Below are 25,780 nucleotides of genomic sequence, written 5' to 3'. Positions count from 1 at the left end.
TATGCAAAACAACAATTTTTTTATTGTTTTTTTTTACCCAAATGAGATTTAGTTTGTTATTTGTTCAATAAGCAAGTGCAGTACTTTATTGTTAACAAATCAATAATACGCACATTAAAAATATTGACTAAGATCTATACCTTTCTTATGCAAAGAAAATAGGTTAATTAATGTTGTAAGGCTTATGAAATTATTTCTTTTCCTCATGTCACTGTAAACATATTTTTTCAGTATACCATGGTAAGGTTTGCAAATGTATTTTATGTATGCCTGGAGATACTGTTTCTTGAAAACTTTACCCTTTTTGTACGTTATGGCAGTTTCTTATTTTATTTAAGAGTTAAAAATCATGTGTGTGCAACACACTAACAAAAAATTTTATTGCTATTTCTATGATCATTGGATTGTAGCGAATTCATAATTCAGAATTACATAAAAAGGTTTTGAAACATAATAAAATATTCTATACTGGTGGTCGTATTCTATCTGTCTGCAAGAGAAGAATAGTACTGTAGACAAAAAATATTTTTGCACGACAACATCCTGTGACAACAGGTAATGTTTAACTGCTACTGTTCACATTCAGTGCAAACTTTTCATAAGAAACTTACTTAATTATAAAAATAAGGGTTTGGAAATTGTAAAGGTTTATGCCAACAGTAGTGCAAAATAGAAAAATATTAAAAGCCAGTATAATTAGGATTAAGTCTTGTACATTTGTATTTTGAGGATTTCATTGAAATTATGGTAATTATCATAGTTAACAGGTTTTTATGATTCGGGTCAATAAATAAGTTTGATTAAAAGTTGATGCACATTAACTAACAATGACTATCAAATATAGCCTAAATAACGTAAAAAGCAGTGAAAATTCATGAAATTTATGATTTTTTGATAATGTTAGACACAAGCTACTAAATTGTAAATAAAATATATAAATTTCAAAGGAACAGAATACATAAAAGCACCCAAATAATTTATTTGGCAAAACTTTAGTTTTGTACGTATACACTTACACTCAGTAATTTGTTAACTTCACATATACACTTCTTTTGATAATGTATGTTGTGGTTAAATACGTACAAGTACCGAAACTTAACTTTCTTAGATTGTGACCTCCCTCTACTCTTTCCTTCTAAATTGTAAACATTGTAGTAGACATAAAAACTGTCAAAAGCTGTTGAGATTAAGACTTTGCCGACCCAGTTTGTGTTTGATGTGACAAATGAATTGCTGTCATTTACCACACTCAGTGGTCTTAAAAATTAAAGAATAGCACAAGAGACTAGTTATGCAGTAGTGTCCATTTTAAATTTTTTCAAAGTAATCCCTAACCACGAATATTATCTCACAGCAATTGGGGAATGATTTTAGAGAATCTTACACCTACAAAGAGGCCTACCAATAAGGGGAGAGCGATTGCTCTTGCTCACGCCAAGACTCGCCCAATTCTAAGAAATGAGAGACTAGCTAAGCCATAAATTGCTCTCTCTCAATTCCACAAAGTTTTTGTCTGGCTGAGCAATAATAATTCATCTCGCATGCAAATCAATGTTATCTTTTTATTATTTGCATTGAAAAAAACTAAAATATCTGAAAAAGACAAAATAAAATAGATAAAAAAAGATTTTTTTAATAAAATATGCATTTTTAAACTTATCTATTTATTCAGATTGCTCGCCCAGTCTAAATTATTGTAACTTTGGGGGAGCGATTTATTTAACAGGTATAAATTATTGATGACAGAAAATATCCAAATTTGCTATTACTTAAAATATGACATCATAATCATAATTTATATACATAATTAAATCTGAAATTCTGTAAATGTGAATATCGTGAGAATGAAAAGAGCTTTTTAAAAAATTTAAAAAGACTTGTTAAGCAACTTTTTAAGCTCTAATAAAAGTCCCTTAAGTATTTTCAGAAACTCACAAGTTTTCATCGTTTTTACAAGGTCTCCAATATTGGACTTTTGGATCTAATCTTTGCAAATTTCCTCATGCTTTATAGTTACTTTAGTCATAGTTCCTTGTACTTTTTAGACTTTAAATATATATTTTAATAAATACAAAATGCTTTTAAAGTTTTTCATGTATATCAATAGATGAAAAATTCAAAAAAGAAATAAAAATCTTAAATCAGTATTTTTTTTATCAGTTTTTAATCGGGTAAAATGTAATTCTCAAAAAATCTAAAACTAACTTGTCTTTTTATGACAAAAATTTATTCCTTTAAAATAATTCTTATTGATTATTGAGACAAATATATCTAAATAAATCCAAATTTCAAAAAAATATTCAGCATAGAATGTAGTCTTGCTAATTGTTTTTTTTTAGTTTTGCGTCATGGTTGTTGGTTTATTAAATTAACTTTCTTGAGACCTCTTGACTATGTCAATATTTTTTTAAAAACTTACACCTTAAAATGACGTTAAACATTGTTAAAAATATGTTATATGTTTCTATACAGAATTAATCTTTCCACCAGGCTACCATAGCAACAATTTTGCAACAATTTTCGTAATTGGTAAGGCATCCAAGTTAAAAGTTTAATATTAATTTGTGGATTGCAAACAAAAATATTATCTCCCCAATCAAGAACTAAAGTATAGCATATCAAAAACATTCTTTTACATTTTTTTTTCTGAATATCTGTGGCCAGAAATTCCAAGATTAAAGTCAAAATAATTTGTTAAAATTAACTTATTATGTATATTTTGATTAATCAGCTTTTAAAAAGTTAAGAAATAAAAAAAAAACTGATTCAAAATAAACTTTAAATTCGTGTGTTTCTCCTACTTAGTTATAGCTGTAATTTGATCTGCATAAAATGAGTTATAGTGTTTTATAGCAGTAATGATGTAGCAAAAGGTAAAGAAATGTGATTGTAATGGTGATTTGATTGTGGGATGACTTTTAACAAGCTATGGCAGCATAATTGAGGTAAGTTGTTATAATTATTTCTTCTCTGTCGAGCAGTAATTAATACTTTATTAAAAGAGGCTTGTGGGATGTTTTTAGTTATTTTGTGTAGATAAATTTTTAATTTTATTGTGAATATCTTTACTTATATGTTGTATAAACAAACAGCCACAGAAATATTTTTTGATATGTTATCACTTCAAGTTGTAACTAAGGTCAGGTTGTAAAAAAATTAATTTTAATCCTATGATTTGTTTTTTAACTCTGTTTGTGAGCTGTGATGTTTATGGGAAAAGCATCAATAAAACTTTTTATCCACATTAGTGAACTGTGAAGAGTGAGTGTATATTGATATTGATATTTTTGTTTTTGCTTTGACGTAGCATAATAAACATTTCCTTGTTTTTACATGTATATTATTCTCTAGTTCTCAAAAGTTGTGTGTATAATTTAGGGATGTATTTTTTTGAAACTTTATTTATGTGAATGTACAGAAATTCCAGGGTACTTGATTGTTATTTAACTATTTTATTATATAAATCTCTTTTATCTGTTTATATTTCTAATCTGTATAATGTTATTTAACATCACTGTAATGAAGGATGTATTATTTTTTTATTATAATAATAGTTTTCTTCTTTAAGTTTATGCTCACAGCAAACATGAGAATATTTTATAATAGTTCTTATATTAACTGCAAATTTAAATATCTTTTAGATATCTTTTTCTGACTAATCGCATATTTTTACCTGCACTCTTTCAACTGATGGTGTTAAGTTACACATTTTTTCTGTAATGTTTTTATAAACACACTAACTAATGTACATACATAGCTTTTTGTGCAATATTGACTGTGTATTTATTTTTTTACAATGTCCACATCAATATTGCACAAAAATAATAACATCCCTGCCAAAAATTTCCCCTATTTCAGTTTTAAATTTATTACATGTAGCTTCCCAACCTCTTAAATACCAACATGTACCTGAAGCCACGATTGCTGAAAATGATCCGGAATTCTGTTGTATTTCTTGTATAGGAACATTATTTTAAAAATTTTACTGGCTCTGTTTCTGTTCTCATTTTCTTTAATGAAGAGCTATTGGGATATTAAATAGAGTTTGAAATTAAGTGATATTCTTTTAAATTCTTTTATGCTATTCTCTTAGCATAACATTTGGTAGAACAATGCAAATATCCAGGAAGTAGAAGAAAACTGTGAAATAATGTAAAATTATGTTTAAGGATAATATGCAACAGCATATAACAATGAATGTTTCAGCATGCTGGTGTCAGCAGCAGGGATCTTTCTTCAAAACAATAGACATAGTCATGTGATCTGATGTGAGTGTTAAAATTTAAAAAAGGCAAGATGCTGTAAACAAACCAAAACAGAACAGTAAGAATAAAATTAATTAGAGAGCTTTATTTTATTAGCAGCCACACAGAAAGCAGGGATGCATTGCATTATGAATGTAATGTAACTTTGTATGCGGAATAATAAATTTCCAGTTACAAAGTATTGAAAAATTTTGTAAGGTAGCTGGCCAGCTTTTACACATGTTTAGCATCTTTTAAAATACTTTGAAAAGTTAACTGTTGATTTTATGTTAAATATAATTTACTTGTGAATAAACCATTATAGAGACAAACTTTTCATTTTTTTTTCGTGGTCGAGGGAAATATTTGTTGTCATGGTAACTTGCATTGTTTAACAAAGATAGTTGTTAAATTCTTTGAAAAAACACTTCAGTCGTTTTTTGCTTTACCCTTTTTAAATATTATCTTTAAGAGGTAAGAATTAAATTTCAGCCTTCCTAGTTTACTTAAACAACAATTGCTGATGTATATATACCAACATGTTAAAAGGAGCCGAAAGAAAGTTGCTCATTTTTAAAAAGCAAACCTCAGTTATGACTTTTAAGTATATGCTGCAGAAATAGCTGAGCCTCGCCATTGTATATACTCAGCATATGCTTTTCTTATGTTTGTAAAAAAAAAAAAAAAAAACTGTATTGTAAAAGGATTCATTAAGTTAAAATTTATTAAATTATTATTTAGGTAAGTCATCAAAAAACTTTAAAATGGCAGAAAATTTATTTCAAGTACATGTTAAATCTTCAGCTGTTACTGACCTCGAACAATCTGAGCTTTTTACCAGTGTAAATTTACTAAATCAAAAAGAAACTGAATTTGTAAAGAGTGTATCTTCAAAAGCAACAAGTGATCTAACAGCAAAAGAAGCTCAAAAGTTAAAAGAAATTGCTCGAAAACACGTAGAACCAACTGTTAGGGCGCAGTTATGGCTGTTATTGTCAGGAGGTGCAGATGTTAAAAAAAAAACTCCTTCGTTATACACTGAGACGTATGAGGAGTTGTTTACCAATGGTAGGGAGCATTTTAATATGCATCACTAGGTTTTATAATTATACTTACAAGTTCTTACTACACAACGACCTATAGATTATAAATCTTTGCTTTTCTGCTTCACCCTGGAATCTCATACAAGACATTCCCACAAATCCTTGCAATACCCTGGAAAGTCATTTTACTCCAGCATCCGTTCACAAGACAGCTTCATAAACTTGCCATAGTTCTAGTTTTTGTTCATTATATTATATTTTATTTTATTTTTCTCTTAGATGACTTTGTTCCTGATGGTATGGATGATAATCGAGAATTTTTGACTTATTATTTAACACCCGAAGGTGGACATAAGTTACGACAAGTAATGTGTGTTGTGAATCATTTGAATCCTGACATCACGTTTTGCCCATTGATGGAACCAGTAATATCTCTGTTTCTTCATTTTATGAATGCAGAAGATTGTTTTGCATGTGTCTCTGGATTACTTATGAACAAAACCATGCCATTTCTTGCACAAACAAAGTTCGATAACGTAATTGCTGATGCAACTCTGCAAGACCTCTTCAAGCAAGTCTATGTAAGTTTCTGTGATAATTTATCAAGTTTTTTTCAGGGAATAAAGTAGTTTTATTTTTAATATTCAAATACTGTAATGTTTCAATAAATTTCCTAATATCAGATTAACATTTGTGGTATTTAGACTAACTGTACCTGTTTTAATGTGACATTAACCATGCTCAATTTGGTATCTATGACATGTCATGAAAACAGTTAATTAAACTAAACCCTTTACTCAGATAACATCACAAATAGTGAAAAAATCCAATACCCTGTGCTGTAAATTGAAGTGATGCAAAAAAGCTGAAGAATATCCGCTAACTACTGTTGAATATTTTCAATTGTTGCTTTAAACTTTGTTTTGTCTTCTTTTGTTATCATATTTTTTTTAATGCATGGATTATTTTCAAGTCATACCATTGTTTTGGTTGTCGTTTAGAAACAAGGCTATGCCAGGTTATCATCATTTGTGCAAAATCAATCTGAAAACCCAAATAATAAGCTAGTTTTATTTCCATTGTGGAGACGAATGATTTTTGAGAAATTAAATTTTGTGTGCTTGGTAAGTAAATTGTGATTAAGTTATTTCATATCTATGCTTTGAATCCTTTTTTAAATGCGTATTATTGCGATACATATTTAAAATAAACTTCAATATCCATAAGTTATTTTTAAGAAACCAAAAAAAATTCTTTTGTGTGGGAGCCTGGATAAGTGGGACTTTCACTTTGTTGGACCTTTCTAACGTGAGACTTCGAAATGGGAGACAAAAAAAGCTTAATTCAAATAATTCGCATTGAGAAAAATACACATTTTTGAACAAATTGTAGAGTCTGTGTTTTTGTGCTAATTGATTGCAGGACGTTAGCAGGGTGTTACAAGTTCGACCTCAACAAAAATTGACTTATAAAAAATTCTTGAATAGCGCTCCAGCCGGCCGACGTCACAATTTATTTTTACCGGGCATTGTGGGATTGAAGTGCGGACAAACATTTAATAATTAGTTTGCTTGGCGGGGGGAAAGATGGATGCTGCTTTACCTCTACAAGAACTTATTCTAACAGAAGATGATGTTCCTGGCGCAAAACTTTTAAAAGATGTTGTGAATGTACGGTGGTGGAGTTAAAGCGTTGGCTGGAATGTCATGAGCAAAAAAAATGTGAAAAAAAGCAGAATTGCAAGAAAGAGTCAGAGGGTCCACACTCTTGGATTTCAAAGTTGATCCAAAAATCGATGGTCGGAAATGGTACAACTTAAAAAAGTGTGGAAAAGTTGTAGAACATCAAAATATAAATTTCAAAGATGATGCTTTTCCTGTTCAAGGCTGGAAAGAGTTCCCCTCTCTAAATATTCCAACCATGTTTAACTATGGTCATGTCTATCACTACCTAGTTGAATCAGTAGATCATCTTTTAGAGACTGAGGGTGACAATGATGATTTTGCAGAAGATACTGGGACAGCAAAGCCACTTCGAAAGGGGAGAAATCTTCTGGAAAGTAATTTCATTGAAAATCTTCAAAATGTTGATGATGATTCCCACTATTTTGTTAGAGCACATGTGCATCACTCAATGAAATCTGATTTACCTCTTCAAGTGTTTGTGTCACTTAGCAAAGCAAGTGGTTATATTAAATCTTCTACATGCAACTGCAAGGCAAATGGGCTTGGAAGATGCGCACATGTTGCTGCAGTTTTGATGCACTTAAGTGACTACGTTTCAAAAAATGGACATGATATTGTTACACCATCTACATCAATGGAATGCCAATGGAACAAAGGCAAGAAACGTATTAAAAACCCTACCCCCCTACATGTTGCTTCATATGATTCAAGCGAAAGAATAAAAGCTTGCGAAAAGTATAACTGGGATCCTCGACCACAAAGATACAGACAAATAATATCTATTGACGATGCAAATAATTTTGTATCTGATTTGCAAGTTTATAATGCGCCAAAAAAAAAACTTTCGATGTGGGAAACTTTGTTGCAGATTCATTATGTAGACTTTGCAATTGATAATGATGATGCAGATTATTATGTGAGTCTAACTGAACAGTTTGAAAATGAACTCATTGAATCCAATTAATTATTCCAGATGACAAGAATGCTGGTTCAATTACTGGGAAAGAACTCCAGAGTGATTCAGAACTTTGGCATCAATCAAGATGGTGTAGAATTACAGCTTCAATATGCAAAACTGTAACTGCCCTTGGAAAGAGAGTTTACGATGTAAACAATCGTACAGTGTTTTATAACTGGCTATGGAATAAATTCTGGCATAAGCAACATTTTACAACAATTGACATGCTGTATGGAATAAATGAAGAACCTTATGCTGTCAAGAAATATGAAGAATTCATGAAGGTAACCGTGACAAAAAGTGTGCTATGGATTAATAAAGCATACCCATATTTAGCTGCATCACCAGATGGGTTGATTATTGCTGAAAACCAGCTAGTTGGAATTTTAGAGGTTAAATGTTTGAAAATACTAAAAACTAGAAGTGTTCAAGAACTTCTAGAAAATAGAAAAACAATTAAAACTATAGTTCGACAGTGTTTTCAAGTAGTGAATGAACAGTTTTTTTTACGGAAATCACATGCATACTACTATCAGATACAACTACAGTTGCTTGTAACAGAAGCAAATTATTGTGACTTTGTGTTACATTCAGGTGTTGGTCCTCCACATGTTGAGCGCATTTTTCAAGATGAGCAAGTTCAAGGTGAAATAATAAGACATTGCTATAAATTTTGGAAATGTGTCCTTGTGCCTGAATATTTTTTGATGCGTGTGCCACGTAATCTTTTACCATCAGTAAATATGGCATAGTGTTTTTATTTATTTATACAAAATTGAATAGTTGGTAGTGATTTCTGAGGAAGTGTGCTTCTCCTGTTGTTTAGGATCCTATGTTTGTATTCAGTAGTTTTTGTGTAAATCTTAAATATTAGTGTATCATAAAGATGACAAACATTCATTGAACTTTTTGTTCTGCTCCCCAACCCTTTACCTCACGTGAGACGGATGTTTACATTATTAACCAATCAAATCAAGACGGCATAAAAATTAACAGGATACCTCATGTAAATTTATAATAAGCTAACGAGTGATCCTGATCTGTACATCAATAACATCAACATTTGATTGATTTGAGCCTCGTTTCAATGTCTCTCTCGCGTTGCGAACCGTGTTTTTCAAATAAGTGTCAAAGATTGTTGTCCTTCTCTGAACCACTTTTTCCTCCATTAGCGAAACTTTTTACCCGCGAAATATCTCGAAGGGGGCCATTCACGAAAGTTTATTCCCGCAAAAATGAATCTATTCTTTACCATCTTCGAAAATAGTTCGAGTTCAGAAGCGTACTAATTTTCGCATGTATTTAGCAAAGGGACATATAAGGAAGACAAATAAAGTAGGTTTTGAGTACAGAATATTATTTACATAAACAGTCTTGAAAATTAACAAGACAGCAACTAACATATACAAGCTGTGATGCCATTGGGGATAGCACTAAAGGTATTGTCCCACATATCAATCTAAACTTCTTTAATCGCTCATTGAATCTTTCTACGTGAATACGAGCTTTTGCAATCCTTTTGGTCAGCATTATTTCTTCTTTCGTTAATGAATCACGTTTGCCAAGAAATGGTGGAATGAAAATCGTAGCTTGCTTGGACAGGAGTACATCTTGCACTGTAAAACCCTTATCCACTAAAAAGCTATCACCAGGGTTGACATGGTTCATAAGACCACAAGTTTTGAAAATACGGGCATCATCAACACTTCCTTCATATAGATCAGATACGAAACAAGCTGCACCATTCGTGTTCACTGCGATTAAACATTTCATTGTTGTATGGTGTTTATATGATGAATACATATTTCCTTGACAACCATAATCTCTAGGAACTTCACAAAAAAACTCTGTACAGTCAATTGATGTTTTTGACTGATGTTTTTAAACTTTTTAAAGACTTTGGGCATAAATTGCTTAAAAACCTGTCTTTCTGGAAACATTACTGTTTCGTAGTCTTTAAAATGTTGATATAAAAACATTATCCATGTTGTAAAAATACTACTAATGTATGAATCACTTACACCATACATATGTGCTAGGGATGACAAATTAAAACCTCGACGCAGGCGTAACAAGGTTACAAACAGTTGATCTCTTACACTTAAACATTTTGATTTTAATGCTGGAGATGAAAGTACATTATTTCTGTGTTTCCAGTAAGTCAACTCATACTTTGAAGGACCAAGGAAGTTAAACAACATATCGAATTCATCTGGATACAAACCAATAAAATACTTGCACTTGTCCTGATCTTTTAAAATAATATCTGGTGACATAGGATTTGCCACGATTGATGGTAATGAAGTTTCCCCTATCTTGAATTTGTTTCTCAACACAATATTTTCAATTTTTAATCCAAGAACGGTCTTCTCGTAAATGGTTTGAGTGTATTTATTTTTCGTAAATATTGTATCATCCTCATCAACTTGCTCCATATCACCGTTGTCAAAGTTTTCCTCTGTGTCCTCGTTGGTTTCAAGGCTATCATATTGCAGCTTGGCCGTCTTTTTCAATATTGGGGTTCTAGACTTAGGTACTTTTCTCTTTCCAGAAGATTTTTGTTTTAATTGCTCTTCTGATAAAGTTGCAATTAAAGGATCAGGATTGTCATCAGTAGGTCCATTTCCCCCAACAAAGTGGAGTGAACAGATGTAAGTGTCCTTTTTCACTTGACACAACTTTGAAAAATCTCTTCGACCACAAGCATGAACCCATCGTTTACATTTATCCGTTCTTTCACCTTCTCGCTGCTTCTCCCAGTTTGTCATTACTTCCTTAATATTTCCTGGCTTTGTTAAACGTATAAAAAACACATCTGTAGGCAATCGATCTGCATATCTAGAATCAGAATTGCATTTTCCCCAACAGCAATGCTTTGTTGCCCCTTTCGACGCCATTAATGTTATGGTGTTTGTCCGCATTTCAATCCCGTACTGCTTTGCGAGAAATGCGTCATATTTTATTTTTAGCCTTCGGCTAGAGCGCTATTGGGGCACACATTCATCTTTTTTGTCAAAGTCTCCCTTAAAAGAAGATTCGGTTAATTAGGACGTTCACTAAATGGGAACTATTGTTTCGGTCCCTTAAGGTCCCACGTAAGGCAAAGTATATGTAATCATATTACTAGAAAACGATTTGCATTGAAATATAGTGACATGAAGTATATTGTAATGTTGTTAGTAATCCTATTATTATCAATTCTTTAGGTGCGTATATTAGATTGTTTAATTGTGGAAGGATCGAAAAGCCTTTTTCGAGTTGGCTTATTTTTATTAGATGCTTTTTATGAATATTCTTTAGCTTTCAGAAAACTGGGTACGTATTGTAAAAAATGTAATGAATAATACCGTGTTATTTTTCATTTAAAATCTCTGCAGATGAGGATCATTGTGTTGGTAATGTTCTTTATTTGACAGCTGCTGTTTTGTATTTTCCATTCCTGTTAGGATTTAATGTGTTTTTGGACACTGTTTTTGTAAAGATTGTGTACGATTAACCTAACATGCACCTTCATAGATTGCAGTTCACCTCCTGATTTACTAGCGACTGTAGGACAATATGCCACCGCTCTAAAGCTATCATCTGACTATCTGTTAAAGGTATGTCCTCTTTTGTTGTAAACTAAGCTAATTATTTCTTTTATAAGGTTGTAAAACCTTTTTTTATACATATCAGTACAAACATAGAGTTGAATGATGGAAATTATAACTTTCAGACTTCTATGAAGATCAACATTACCACCAAGCAAATTGAGAAGTTCAACAAAGATAACGGTGTGCTGCACAAAGAAGGTCGTCTTGAATATAAAAAAGAGATGGCAGTATCACAAGTTGTAGCTGTTGATTTGAATCAAGTATCAGACATCATTAAACCCGACCAAGTAAGCTCTGTTGATTTTGTTTGTTAGATTCATCTTTCGATTATTTTTATTAGATTGTACCCAAAAAACGTTATAAGCGAACATTGAAAAGGGATAGTGACTATGAAAATCGATTGAAAAATTTAAACGCGAATCCAAGGAACATTTGATGACAACTGAATTGGAGAAATACCCGGAAGTTAAATAAAAATTTGTACTTTGCATTAGTGATGAACATTGTTTAAATGGATTTTTTTTATCAATTTATCTAGCCTTATAGTTAAAGTGCCAAAACTTTCAAACGCAAAAAGTTTTCTTTGGTCGCGGAATTTTCCAATAGCATTAATTCGCGGATGTTTTTGAACGCGAAAAATCTTTTCCCCTAATTCGAAATTTTGCATTATTTTTATTTTATTTCGAGCGTTAAATTTTAAAACGTTCAGAAGAGAAAAACAATCTAACCTTTTCCAGCCTAGAATCTTAACTTTTGACATTCGTGAAAGTAAATGAAGGCAAAAATTCACGAAATTTTCTGCACGTAAAATCAATAGTGAATTTGTGTTATAAGAACAACCCTTATAAGAAGTTAATGAAAAATTTAATAAGGGGCTTCATACTGCATTGCATGGTTTTGTAATTTAAGACATTGGTTAAAGAACCTAGTAGCTACTACCATTAGTCATTTCGTTAGTTCCAGAATTGTCTCAAGAGCATTTTAAACTGTACAATGCAACTACTCCAAATTCAAAATTTTATATAGTATGCAGTTACTTTTCTAAAGCCATAATAGTTTCACTTTTACTTTTTTATTTTCCTTAGTGGCAACATGTGTGTCAGTGGCTACCAACTAGAATACAAATTCAACAACCGTTTCTTTTATTCTCCACCAACAAAGATGGTTACAAGTAAGCTTAATATATGCATTCAATGTTCTGTACATTGAAATTTGTAACAAACTCTTGTCAGGCTATTACAGTGGGATGTCAGACTACAAGCGTATAGGCGCGTACAGGGGCGGGAGTTATATGTGTGTATGTGTGCATTTCGACCATCAAGGGGGCGGGGGTGGGATGTTAAATTTTAGTGAATAGATACGCAAAGGAGGTCGAACACAAACGCGTGAAGTGCGTACAGGGGGAGGGGGTCAGAAAACATTCTGTCTCCTAAAATAACTTAAAAACGAAACGAAAAGTGGACATTAATTTTTTTGTATTGTGTTTTTGTTTGACCTTAGTTTAAAAACACTATATCTGCTTTGCGAAGACGAAGAACAGACACTGATCATCATTCAAACAACAAAAAAAGAGGTTCGAAGTTTTTTTCATCTTTTTTACAAGTCTGTGTTCGTTTTCTAATTCATTTTTTTTACTTTTAAATAGAAACGTAAAATTAAAATATGCAAGAAGTGTGACTTAATCAAAGCAAGGCTCATTTAAGTGACTTTTTTATTGTAGATATTTGGTGCGTATCTCTCGCGTTCGTTACTAGAGAGACATGATGGTCGTAGCAATATGAGTTATTTCGGTACCGGTGAAACTTTTCTGTTTAAACTGTCGCCCTCAACAACTTGCTATCATTGGGGTAAAGCAAGCAAAAAGGAAGAGACGCAGGCTAAGAGTAAATACGTGTTTGTTGACACGACTCCAGATCCTGTCAAGGTGAAGGAAGAAAGCGATGGTAACCCGACTAAAAGTCGACGAAAGTCGTTGAAGCGAACATTCTCTCGGCAAGCATCGAAAAGTGCTCGTGTTGTTCGTAACGACGCTCAACCACTTACTCTCATCAATATCAAACGCAACGCAAAATCTGTCCCTAGATACCTATTTCTTGGTAAAAGTATCGATCTACTCGATCATTCAGACAATAAAAATGAGGCATATGATAGAAAATTATCTGCAGACCGAGTCAACTTGTCAGCGAAAAGAAAGCCTCTTAAATCAGCCGAAACTTACGACGAGAGTGTTAAGAGACAGTTAAGCAGAGGGGAGAATGTGATTGAGGATGTCAACGGAGAGGATGTGTTTGAAAGTAACGACAACAGTGCTGCTGAGTCAAGCGTTAAGAATAATAAACGTATTTTAACAAAAGGTTCGAACGTAGAGGAAACTTTTGATGTTATTGACGAAGATGTTCCAATGAGCGTTGTCGAAAAAAAAGTGAACTTTCAGATGGGAGGTGAAACTACCGACACCGGAACGATTGAACTGTTTATATCTTGTGACAATTCGAGATTGATTGTTGGAGGAGGGTGAGTAAAATTTCTTTCTATTTCTTTGGTTTTTTTTCTTTCAATTTACTAGTATGAGAGTTGGGGCCACACATCTTGAAATTTCCAAAATAACCTAAAAATTGGACTAAAAAAATGATTCCTACCAAACTGTAATTTTTTTACCCTGAATTTTTTCTCTTAAAGTACATTTTACTTAAACATTAACCTGTATGTAATGAAAGGTTTCATTAGTAGTAACTCTTAATTTCTTCCTATAAATGTTGTCAATAACTGCTGAAGTGTAAAATGTTTTGATAAGTCCTTTAGTGATTTCTTTTAAATTTTGACCTAAAAACCTTCTAAATTCCTACAATCTATCAAAATTGTAAAATGTTAAATCTGTGGATACCCTGATCAGCAGATATTATGCTTCTTGACCAGTTATTTTTAAGCTTTTTACCATGTCGACGTGAAGTATTCTAATCTTCCAACTCAGAGGCCGAGGGACGAAGTCCTGTTATTTATAGCCAAGTATTTCACGCAATTACTGTATTATCTCTTCTAACGACCTTTTATTAACGTCTATTTGATTTACATCATAGCGGAGGGGAAGGGCTCAGTATTGATGGTGAGATACAAAAAGGACGTTCAAGTCGATGCGATACGTTTCAGAATGAACCGTTGTCGTCAGAAGAAAATGGTGACTTCATTGTCGCACGGTTAGACGTCTTCGGCTTTCGGTAACACCGAACGTTCTGGGTTGCATCTTTTTGTATTATAGCCTGTACATAACAAAATAAATAGACATTTTTACAATTATGAACAAATTAGTTCTTAGTGCACTAATTTATGCGCAAAACAAAATAAATTTTATTATCAGGACCACTTTAATTTATTGAATAATTTTATTATTTTTACGATTTTTTTAAACGTTATTTATTTTCGAATCATTTCATAGGATTTTGCATTTTGTATTTTTGTGTTGTTTTTCCATATGAAACGCCTTTTTTGTGAGCAGTATTATCGAACAAGGAAAGTGAAGGGTGGCAATCTGCTATTTCTTTCATTGTAGTGCAGTGAAATATGTTATTTTCGACCTACAAACAACGTCGTCAGCATTTACGTCACATAACTATATAATACTACAATGTGAGATATACGCGTAACCCTGCATCATTTAAATTCTCGTTATATTTTAATTCACAAATTTAGATGAAAATGACTTTATTTATTATTTGCATGTTTTAATTAGTAAAATAAATTCATTTTTTATTTAATCTTCGTCTTCAGCAACCTGGTCCCGGGCGTTTCTGTTTCGCTTTTTATCAGCTCAAGGAAGCTCACGATACGAATATTTCTTGTAATCATTTTAAACTTCTGGAAAGTCTTCCCTTTCGTTCATATATAAAAAATTGTTTTACGTGATAAAAAGGCTTTAGGAACGAGTTTATGTCGACAAAAAAAACTACATTATTCGCGACGCTATTGTTGTCAATTTACTAGCGCGATGATTCTTCATCATTGAGTTTATGTCGCTTTTATTTCGGAAAGTGGCCGTTATAGAGAACGTGATCAAGTCATTTTTTTGCTCTTCGAATGTCTGTTTGCAAATATCGCCAAGTTTTAATACTTCAGCTTAGGTTACCTCTTTCTTAACCGTCCAAAAAAGATTAGAATTAATTAATGTTAAGCTAAAAACTGATAATACTCATGATGACTGAAAGTTCCTTGGAAATTACGCGCTTTTTATAAGAAGAATTATAAAAACACGAGCCTGGAATTTTGCTGAAAAATAAACATGAATTTCAAGAAATCTAAAAAACCCTACATAGTAAAAAAAATAAGACGTTTGTGTTTATGAAGAACAAAATAAATACAAATATTACACGTGCTATTCTCCAGGCCACGGTCCCTCTTGCTGCGCCGTCATTTTTTATGTAAAACCATTCGAATTAAAAAACTCTGGGAAAATGCTAATTTCCGCCATAATTTCTACATAATTCAATCTTAGCCAACATGAATAAACATTTTGTTGGTGTGCAATATTTTGATATGGTTATCGCAACAGTACCAAACGCGTGAGGGGCAACACGTCTCAATCACGTTAGGCACTGTCAGGCCCCAAGGGATCATTTTGTGCGTTCCATGAAACTCTGTTACCCAGTTTTTTTTTGAAAAGCGCGAACAAAAAAAACTATGGCGTATAAAATTACGGACTGGTAGACTTTTTAATTCTTATGATGTTATAAACAAGTTATAACTTTTTTTTCAAAATTAATTAACTCTTTTTCATTTCGAGCATTCGTTGTCTGTATCTGGAAACTAGTGCTATTTTTAATTTTTATGTAACATTGATGCAAATGTTTCGTTATTGGTCCGTAAATTGTATACAGCAGAATGGAAAGTAATCTTCAAACCTCCACTTTGCGAAAACAACACGATCAACAGAGAGTGCAATTTTTACAACCAGATATTTGCTGGTTTATATATATTATTTTTGTCTTATGTACTGGCAACCATAGAGTAATTATTATTTGGACTTAATGCATAGTGACATAAAATGATCACAACAGATCACTTACCTGGTAAAAGGTTTCTGTTGAGTAAAACAGAAATAGTTGCAAGAGGAAGTCGCAGTACAAGCACCACTGGAGGAAGCAACAAAAGTGGTCACTTACCACAATACTTGACTGGACATATTAGAGCATGCAATTTTATAGTGGGTGAAGCTTCTGCTAAAAACCATAAAGTAAGTATTAGCCCACATTAATTCAACCAGTCTTAGCCAATCTTTAGATTTTTGGGTCACAGGGTACAACTCTCAGTTGTCAGTTAAGAGAAAACACAAAAATTTCATGGTCAACCTCTCACAAAAGAAGTGTTGATTAAACAAGAACTACAAGTAATCTAAATTAAACTGAAGCTAAACTAGCAAAAACTCCCATAGAGCTAGCTACACAATATGTCAGGTTTGAAGCTTAGAAAACAAAGATTCTGTTAGCTCCTCGGTCTGTTTATAAACAGGACGGCCGCATTATGTATGCATGGCCTGATTGTTTTTTTTTACCCTGATTATGTCGTAGTGACCAGATTATGAACGCTAAAACAAGTATAGCTCCGACAATTGCAAAATTTAAATGAAAGTTTTTTCAGACAATTTCTTCAAAAATGTAAGAGATGCCTAGACGTAATTTTTCTCTGCAAGATAATAGAAAACCATTGAAAACTAATTTTTATTTTTTGCAGGAATTAAATTCTGGGGATGACTTAAATTATTCGTTTTGCAGGAATTAGGTTTGGTGAAAAGTTATTAAACTTGTGAATCCTAAAAGTTTTATTTAAGAACAACAACAAGTTTACCACCAGTGCTATTTGCTTGCCAGAAGTGATGACCAATGATATAAAAGCCAGTCGGCCCCGATTATGTCTGTTCTATAAGTGAGGAATAACGTAAATCTGTTGCACATAAGGCTGCCCCAATTATGTTCGTTCTATAAGTGAGAAATAATGTTTATAAATGGGGAAATCTGCCGTACATAATCCAGGCAGCACTCATCAACTCTTCAGTTGACTTTATGGTTGTTTCCGCTGGGCCACTTTTCCCTTAAATCATAATTGCTACCATAAAAAATAAGGGTCTGTAATTGGTTTGAAAGTATCCAGTGACATTTGCTGACTAGGAGAATATAATATCTCTCCATGCTTTGTTTTATTTAGGTGTAGGCCTAGCTAGAGGTTAAATTGTTATCGTAAACATTCGCAAAAATGTACATTGTGATTCAGCATTGTAAGCATTGACAAATAATTGCTATGGCAAATTTTGGCAATATTGCTGATTATGTTAGCAATTTATGATTTAACACATTTTATAGTAACATATACATTTTTAGAACACATAGACGTTTTACAAAATTCTCAGGGATTATACTCTTGAATGCCAAATAAACAATGGGGGTCTTAATAGTTGGGGGACCAGAATCCAAATTAAAAGGGGGTGGTTAATTTAAAAATATATTTCTTTCTCGTAAATTTAACCTCCAGCATGCAGATATATTTAAAATATAACACACTTGCAGTTAAAATGTATACCGATTTAATGTATATAACATTGTGCAGAGGAGCTAAATGCATCTCATAGTACATAGTCTACACAGAGTTATGTAGAAATTAATCTCTGCATCTTATTTTTGTGATACTGTTCAATTTTAAAACCTGCCTCAGTTAGGGGACACATCACAGTTTTGAACACAGAAATGCATCTATAGATTGATATTATCTTCAATTCATAGCCACTTTACCTTTTTACGATTTCTTTACGATTCATGAAATTTTCTTCTTGTAAAGATTAATGGCGAAGTACAGAAATTAATTATTTTTTTAGCTAGTGTTCCAAACTGTGGTTTGACATTTTGTGTTAGATTTTATGAGTAAGATAAATGCTGCAAGAACTAATATAGGATTTACATACTCCTAAAAACCATTATTTTGACATTTTGTGTAAACCTCTTATGACCATAAGAGAATATTTAATATGCAAAAAAAACTACCTTGTTTTCCGGTATATAACCTGCGGGTTATAAGTTGATTTTTACGACGTCCACTATTGGTGCGGGTTATAATGTGGTGCGGGTTATGTGATTAGTTTTATATTTTTTGTCATTTATTGTGAGATTTAAAGTTTATACATTTAATGAAGAAAATAGTACCAACGGGATAAAATGCATACATTAATATAACTCCATGCGCGATCCTATATATCTACGTAATCTTCCTTTAACTATGTGATTTAATTTTTTTCACACAGTGAAATTGCTTTAACTTTCTATTGCTTGCCAGTGCTAATATTATGAGCTCTCTCTCTGAAACACAATTCTGGAGATCATTTTTCTTTTGTGTTGAATTTAATCCTAATCTATTTATATCTTTGCAATCACATTGAGCACATTGAAATGATTTGCTTGTGGTAATAGAGCAATATAGAAGGTATCATTTTTAGGTTAAATTGACAGGTATTTCACAACCTAGTGCCCAGGACTTAATTATTAATTCCTGTTAACAATATTGAAAAATGTGAAAATTAAAGTATAGATAATAATTTTTTTTTATTTTCGCTACCTTCGAGCAACAGGTGGCCACTGAAAATATCAAAAATAAATATAAAATTAATAAGACACACGCAACTATCTCCTCCTCATTCCCGCCATTCATTTTATCATGCACACTGTGATTGGTGAGATATAAATAGATAACAAAATTCTATAAACATTAGAAAAGAACGTTCTGTGCATCATTGTTACAGACAATCCGTAATAATTATTAGGTTGTTTATATTTATGCCAAAAAAACTTAAATATACATAAATACAGAGATTTTACTTTAAGTTTATAACCTGATAGAATGGTTGTTTGTTTTTTTTTGGTTTGTGTGTTTGTCGATCTTCTGCATTAGCAGAAGATCGACTTGTTAAATTAATTTTAACTCATTATTATTTCGGCAATCGGAGACAAGGAAGTTAAGACTGAGATAGTCACTAGTTCAGACACTCGGTTCTCGTGTTTGGTGTTCACGAGTTTAAACGTCCCCCACTTGTCTCCAGCATGAAAAGACAGAACACACTCATGTTTTTATAAAATGATTAGGGTAAGTAAAATACGCTAAATTTTTTTCTTAACATGATGCGGGTTATGCAAAGGTGCTGGTAAGTAAATGGATTGAAATTTTATGCGGGTTATACGAAGATGCGTGCTATCTTATAGAATCTAGTTTATACCTCATTAAAAAAGCTGACCAGCGGGTTATACGATGTGCGGGTTATATACTGGAAAATACGGTATATTTTTTTGATTTAACATTTATATACTTTTAGAAACCATTTTTTGACATTTTGGGTTAAGATATTGTGATAGCAGGCATTTTTTATTACATTAGAATTTACTCCTCAAAAGCCTTTTATTTTTGACGTATTCAGATTGAAAATTTGTGTTAAAGGACAGTATGCAATAATACTGAAACAGTCTTGATTTTTGACATGCTGTAAACTTTTGGCAGGTCAACCGTAGACTAATTAAAAAATTACTGTATCTCATGGTTCGAATGCAGTAGTTTTGTAATGTTTTTTCTGGAATACTTCCCACATTTTCAAAGCAAGTTATAGTGAATTTAAACCTTTACATGTCACAAGAAACATTTGATTTTGTCAGACACTTTTGAGTATTAATTTTTTAACCCCCCTGCTTACATTTTTAAACCTTTTGTTTCAGATGTTATAAATATGGACTGTTGTTGTAATTGTTCAAAATTCCATCTGATGTTGTTTTGCGTGGTTTGAATGAGAAATAAGTGATTCAAATTTTTCTTTCTCTGAACCAAATTCTGTTATATAAAGATATTTATCATCATCATTTTAATAATATTTCTAAATGCACACTTTTATTAGGTTTAATGGCTTAACTTGAGCGGCATCTTGATAGCATAAAATTTTATTTGGACATGTACATAGTATGTGTAAAACTAAGGTAAAGGTTAGTTTCCATAAAGGATTTAATTTAACGCTAATTTTATATTTCTTGTTGAAAGATGAAAGGCCCAAGTTTTTGTCTACTAGCACAACTGCTTGGGACTTAATTTACCTAATTTCCGATTATATTAAATATGTTAACTTCAATTTATTTACTGAGATAGATAAAACCCCCAGTCATACAACACAATTAAAAACTAATCTAAAATATAACAGTAGTAAACATAGTAAACAATCTTAAACATTCTCCCATCTTTTAAGAGAGATAGCATTCTGCAATAACTGTCTTCTGAACAAAATGAAATGTTTAAAAATAAAAGAATGTAGTTTTGTTTTGTTTTCTTTTTTGATTCGTTCAACAACAAGAATTCTTGTCCTTGACATATCATCTTCCTAGGGGCTACAACAACTTGCTCATAATGTAATCAATCAAACGTAATCTTCCCATTCGTTAAAACATTCATCAACCGCTGCAAGGATGCTCCTCGCTTGGTCATTCCATCTGACAATTGTAATGATGCAGGTACCCATCGAACAGAAACTTTCCTTCATTGACCATTTGTTGAATAGCTGCTATATCGATTCTAAGACGTTTTTCTGACACCAGAGTAGTAGCATGAATATTTTCATACAAAGATTTATTATCAATATAAGCTGTTATGGGAATACAATTCTCATTTGTTCTCTGTGAAAACAAAATCTGTGACATTAAACAGCCTATGTAGTATGCATTATCAATACCATTAACTAAGGATAAGGCTTCAGCAGCAATGGTACTCTTAACAACCCTCTTGATCTTCTTTGAACACCAAGAAATTGGGAAACATTTCCCATCCTCTGCAACGACAATCACTATACTACCGCCAGCACTGGAGACGCCATCTGGTAAGTTTGCATATGACGCATCTGAAAAGACTACCAACTTCCACAATTCATACTTTGGCATATTTGGAAAGATTAAGCACACATTGTTAGTGGCTTTCATTTTCTTTATAACCTTGTTAGCCACCAAAAGATGCTCTACTCTTGCGTTTTTAATGGAAACCCTTAATTCCAGCACATCGAAAGCCAAATCTGGGCGAGTTTGAGTAGCTATCCAGTTCAATTGTCCTATTGCAGATCTAAGTTCATGTAATTCGTCATCATTGAGTTCATCACGCTTTCTAGTGGATCGTTTGTTTGAAATCTGTATTTCCTGAATGCATTCAACATACTGCTTTTGATCCATAGTTATATTTCCACCATCTTGAGAAATGTTTATCCCAATGTATTTAAAGTTGGTCTCTTCTATCTTACCAACCTTATAGGTCTTAATCAACTGTGACATAATAGATGCTTCAAAAATTTTATTTCCTGCAAGTACAAAATCATCTACATGCATTATAAAGATGCCACACAGATTGTTATCTGTATCTTTCCAGTAGAAAAGTGCTTTATCTACTGTGGACTGCTCTGCCTTCAGCTTTAATAAGGTCTGACGTACACTGAAATACCAATTTCTTGGAGCATCGTTTAAGCCATAAACGACTTTAACAAGCTTCCATGTGAATCCATCTGGAACATTTGCTTCTTTGGGTGGTGTAACATAAACATCACGATCAATAGTGTGACCTTGCAGAAATGCAGACTTTACATCTAATGCCACACAATTCCAATTCTTGCAGGCTGCTATTCCAAAAAACATACGAAGAGTGTCTTTAGCTGCGGTTGGTGAGTCACGTTGCAGTTTGTGCTCTTCCTCAAATCCTCTAACAACAAGACGTGCCTTAACAACTTTAGAGGAATCCACTTCTTTTTCAGTGATAATCCATCTTGTTGATATCTTACTTTGTTTATCATCCGCAACCTGTCGAACAACATCAAACAATTTCCAGTTGTCTAATTCCTTCTGTTTTGCTTTAACTGCCTCTACAGTATCATGTACGTGTTCTGGAAGAATAACTACATTGACACTTTCAACTTTTTTCCAATCTTCAACATCCTTAAAATCTAGGCACATTTCATCATTTGTACCTTCTTTCCTTATGTTGTACCAACTACTGTACTTCCCTGTAGCTTTTCCACCTCTACTTATCACTTTTGCTGAAAACCATTCTGGTACATCTTTCATTTTCACTTCAACATGGTCGTTAACTTTGGGAAAATCATGCTCTTTTCGAACAGACACCTGTTGTTCTCCTTCCAAATTCATTTCTGCTTCTGGTACATCTGAAACATTTTCCTCATGTTCACTTCTGTTACGTTGTTCTTGTTGCACAGGTGTAGCATTTGACTCTTCAACCTCTAAATCAATCACTACTTCTGATTGATGATCACCTACATCTTTGTTCTCTTTAAGATCTGTATTGTCAAGTTTGTTCTGATTAGAGCCAGAAAATTCTTGACCCACTTTAACTAATCGACAAGGTGGGACTCTGACATACACACTGCCTTGCCGAACAAAAACAACCTTGCCGTCTTGACCAATAACTTTAGCATGACCCCTCCACTTTGGTGAATCATCACGTTTATAGTAGACTTTCTCTCCAGTGTAATACTGTGTGTTAGTACTTCGAATCTGATGACGCAAAGCTCTTCTAACTCTTTCTGAAGCTTCAGCTTCAATAAATGCTTTACGTGCATTATGAAGGGCATTAATATGCTTTGCAAACACATGTGATACGGTTACACCCTCTAAAGCTGGTGGATTTGCATTTAACACTGATGGCAAATTCGGATTCCGTCCGAAAACTAATTGATAGGAACTATAACCAGAATTCATATGCAAGGAATTCTTGGCATTAAGTGCCCAGACCAAACCAACTTCCAACGATAATTTTGGGTTTTCATCAAGAATCTTTCTCAAACAATCATCTACAATTGCATGGTTCCTTTCACACAATCCATTTTGCCATGGACTACAAGCTGATGTGTTTAAAACTTCAATATTTAGGTTATCACACATATCCCGGTACTCTTCATTAGCAAATTCTCCTCCATTGTCTGCTAATAAGCGTCCCGGAACACCAAATCCATTGCCAATCCACAACTGCATGGTTTTGTCAATAATAACAGAAGGTAATTTGCTTCGAATTACTGTAGCTAAAGTGAATCGAGTAGCTGCATCAATGAGGTAAAATAACCATATTTTACTTTTTACCCATTCTTTAAGATCCATTACAACACACTGATTGAAATCAGTAGCTAATGGCAGTGAGACCACTGGTCTAGGTGGTGTCCGTTTAAACTTCTTGCATGTTTCACAGTCCTGTTCAATTTGATCCAGGATTCTCTTACAGTCTTCATCATATAGTTTTGCATCAACCAACAAACTTGCTAACCGTTTTGCAGTGGGATGTCCAAATTGCTTGTGCAATTTTACAACTTTCTTTTCTTTTTCTTTAAACGACTCATTTATCAATATTGAGTTGGATAAACAGACTTCATCCTCTTTCAAGGGTACGCAATAATGGCCTGATGTTGTATTCTGCAAATCAACTAATGTACCAAATATTTCAGCAGTGTCGTTTACCAGATCTAATTTCATGTCCGCTTTCTTCATAGCTGTTTTACTAAGAAGAAGAGGTATATCACATTCAACTATGTCTGTCACAATTTCACATTCCTTCCCAGCCATATTACATGGTATTTTAACTTTGCCATTGGATTTTAATCTTTCCCCACCACCGAATCGAAAAACAGTGTCACTGGGAGATCGTTGTATTTTACACTTTTGCTCTGTTGTTAGTGAATCCAAATAACACTTAAGCCAATCTTCTCCAGTAACAGTTGCTGAACAAGCACTATCTAGTACAGCACAGTTAAGAGCTTCTGACAATAAAACACTTTTATCTTCAATTACTGCGCCCGTAAAAAGAACTGCTTTTTCCACCATATCATTTTCATAGCTTGCTTGGAACACTGGCTTGTCAAAGGTTTTATTCCCATGAGGACAAAACCGTGCAAAGTGCATAACTGACTGACAAATGTGACATCTAAGTGGTTCACCCTTTTCATCAAGTGGATTATTTCTTTTACGTAATGGTCGTTGATTGTTTCGTTCATAATTATTTCTGTTACCATATCTGAAACGTTCATTTCGAGGTCTAACTGAATTTCCATGAGTTCCAGTAATAAATACAGGTTCAGTTTTAGTAATAGATGGTTCAACTTTTATGCTTTCATTGCTATTAGTAGGTAATGATTGTTCTCCGAAAAACTTTTTTAATGCACTTTTCATTTGTTTAAACATAGTATTTACTTCTTCATAGTTTACACCAGTAAGTACAAGCTGTCTGTCTGAATGTTTTAAACAAGCTCCATCAAGTAATTTGAATGCTAAAACACTTTCTGGTAATGCCATATCAAATTTCTTTGTTTTATTGTACAACTTTTCAAATTCTATTATATACGACTCCATAGTTTCATCACTTTTTCTTTTATAACGATCAAAGTTTGTGTAATGTTCATACATACAGTTAATTCATCTTTCTTAAACAAGTTGTCCATAAACGCTATCAAAGTGTCTATTCCATCTTCTTTATTCAAATCAGCAATACTAATCTCACTGAACACTTTATCTCTTACTTGTGTTGAATCTTCTTCTGGTAAAGATAAGGCCACTGCGATGCCTTGCTTCTGCTTCTCTAAATCTGTTAATAATGTCCATGCTTTCAATTCATCAACATAGCGATTATATGGCTTCTTGTCATTAAAGACTGGGGGTATCTTGTAATTGTGACTCATCCTCTGCTACCACTGTTAACTTCAATTTATTTACTGAGATAGATAAAACCCCCAGTCATACAACACAATTAAAAACTAATCTAAAATATAACAGTAGTAAACATAGTAAACAATCTTAAACAAAATACAACGCCTAGAATAAACTCTCTTGTTTATGACATGATAATATCTATATTATTTAATAACACAATTTACTAGCATTGTTGACATATAAAGGAAAAACTTGCCTTATTTTTTTTTAACCTTTCATTTACTTAAAGTAAGCTAACTTATATTCAGCATTCCCTTCTGTAGAAAAAAGTAATTTTTTTAGAAAAGCCTAGAATATGCAAAAAAGTGGTTGCTTAGTAAGATATTTCAATCTTTAAGAATGTGATGCATTTCTGTTTTCTTGTGGTTGCTCTTTAAAGATCCTTACCACTTTGTACAGATCACTATTGAATCTGCACACATGCAGTCAATAACATAAAATGACTTACAGAAATTTTGAATTTGTCAAAAATTGTCATTGATTATCAATGTAAAAATGCATCATTTTTG

At 32.7% G+C, this 25,780-nt stretch overlaps 2 protein-coding genes across 4 annotated transcripts in view; both read left to right on the top strand.

Annotated features, from left to right (window-relative positions):
- Positions 1-2,853: 2,853 nt before the first annotated feature.
- Positions 2,854-15,275, top strand: LOC130644645 (TBC1 domain family member 24-like). Its single transcript, XM_057450329.1, has 11 exons — positions 2,854-2,945; positions 4,986-5,312; positions 5,567-5,868; positions 6,289-6,411; positions 11,137-11,245; positions 11,447-11,529; positions 11,646-11,810; positions 12,609-12,694; positions 13,024-13,096; positions 13,244-14,037; positions 14,601-15,275. Exons 2-11 carry the CDS (start codon positions 5,009-5,011, stop codon positions 14,740-14,742), a joined length of 2,181 nt encoding a protein of 726 aa, XP_057306312.1. The 5' UTR covers positions 2,854-2,945; positions 4,986-5,008; the 3' UTR covers positions 14,743-15,275.
- Positions 15,276-16,409: 1,134 nt separating this feature from the next.
- Positions 16,410-25,780, top strand: part of LOC130644639 (uncharacterized) — a 37,762-nt gene continuing 28,391 nt past the window's right edge. For 2 of the 3 annotated variants that reach the window (XM_057450322.1, XM_057450321.1), the window contains exon 1: positions 16,410-16,747. In XM_057450322.1, the coding sequence (XP_057306305.1) occupies positions 16,559-16,747 (189 nt within the window). In that variant the 5' untranslated portion in view covers positions 16,410-16,558. The remainder of the gene's footprint in view (positions 16,748-25,780) is intronic. The other variant, XM_057450320.1, reaches the window with a different exon arrangement.

The sequence above is a fragment of the Hydractinia symbiolongicarpus genome, chromosome 5, assembly GCF_029227915.1.
Source record: "Hydractinia symbiolongicarpus strain clone_291-10 chromosome 5, HSymV2.1, whole genome shotgun sequence".
NCBI lineage: Eukaryota > Metazoa > Cnidaria > Hydrozoa > Anthoathecata > Hydractiniidae > Hydractinia > Hydractinia symbiolongicarpus.
This window is presented reverse-complemented; position numbering and strand designations above follow the sequence as displayed.

Bases quoted from the DNA above. Each gene is read 5' to 3' on its own strand.
- LOC130644645 (XM_057450329.1), top strand. From the start codon at position 5,009: ATGGCAGAAAATTTATTTCAAGTACATGTTAAATCTTCAGCTGTTACT. The intron at 5,869-6,288 runs GTAAGTTTCTGT...GTTGTCGTTTAG, and splicing joins ACCTCTTCAAGCAAGTCTAT to AAACAAGGCTATGCCAGGTT. The intron at 12,695-13,023 runs GTAAGCTTAATA...GTTTGACCTTAG, and splicing joins ACCAACAAAGATGGTTACAA to TTTAAAAACACTATATCTGC.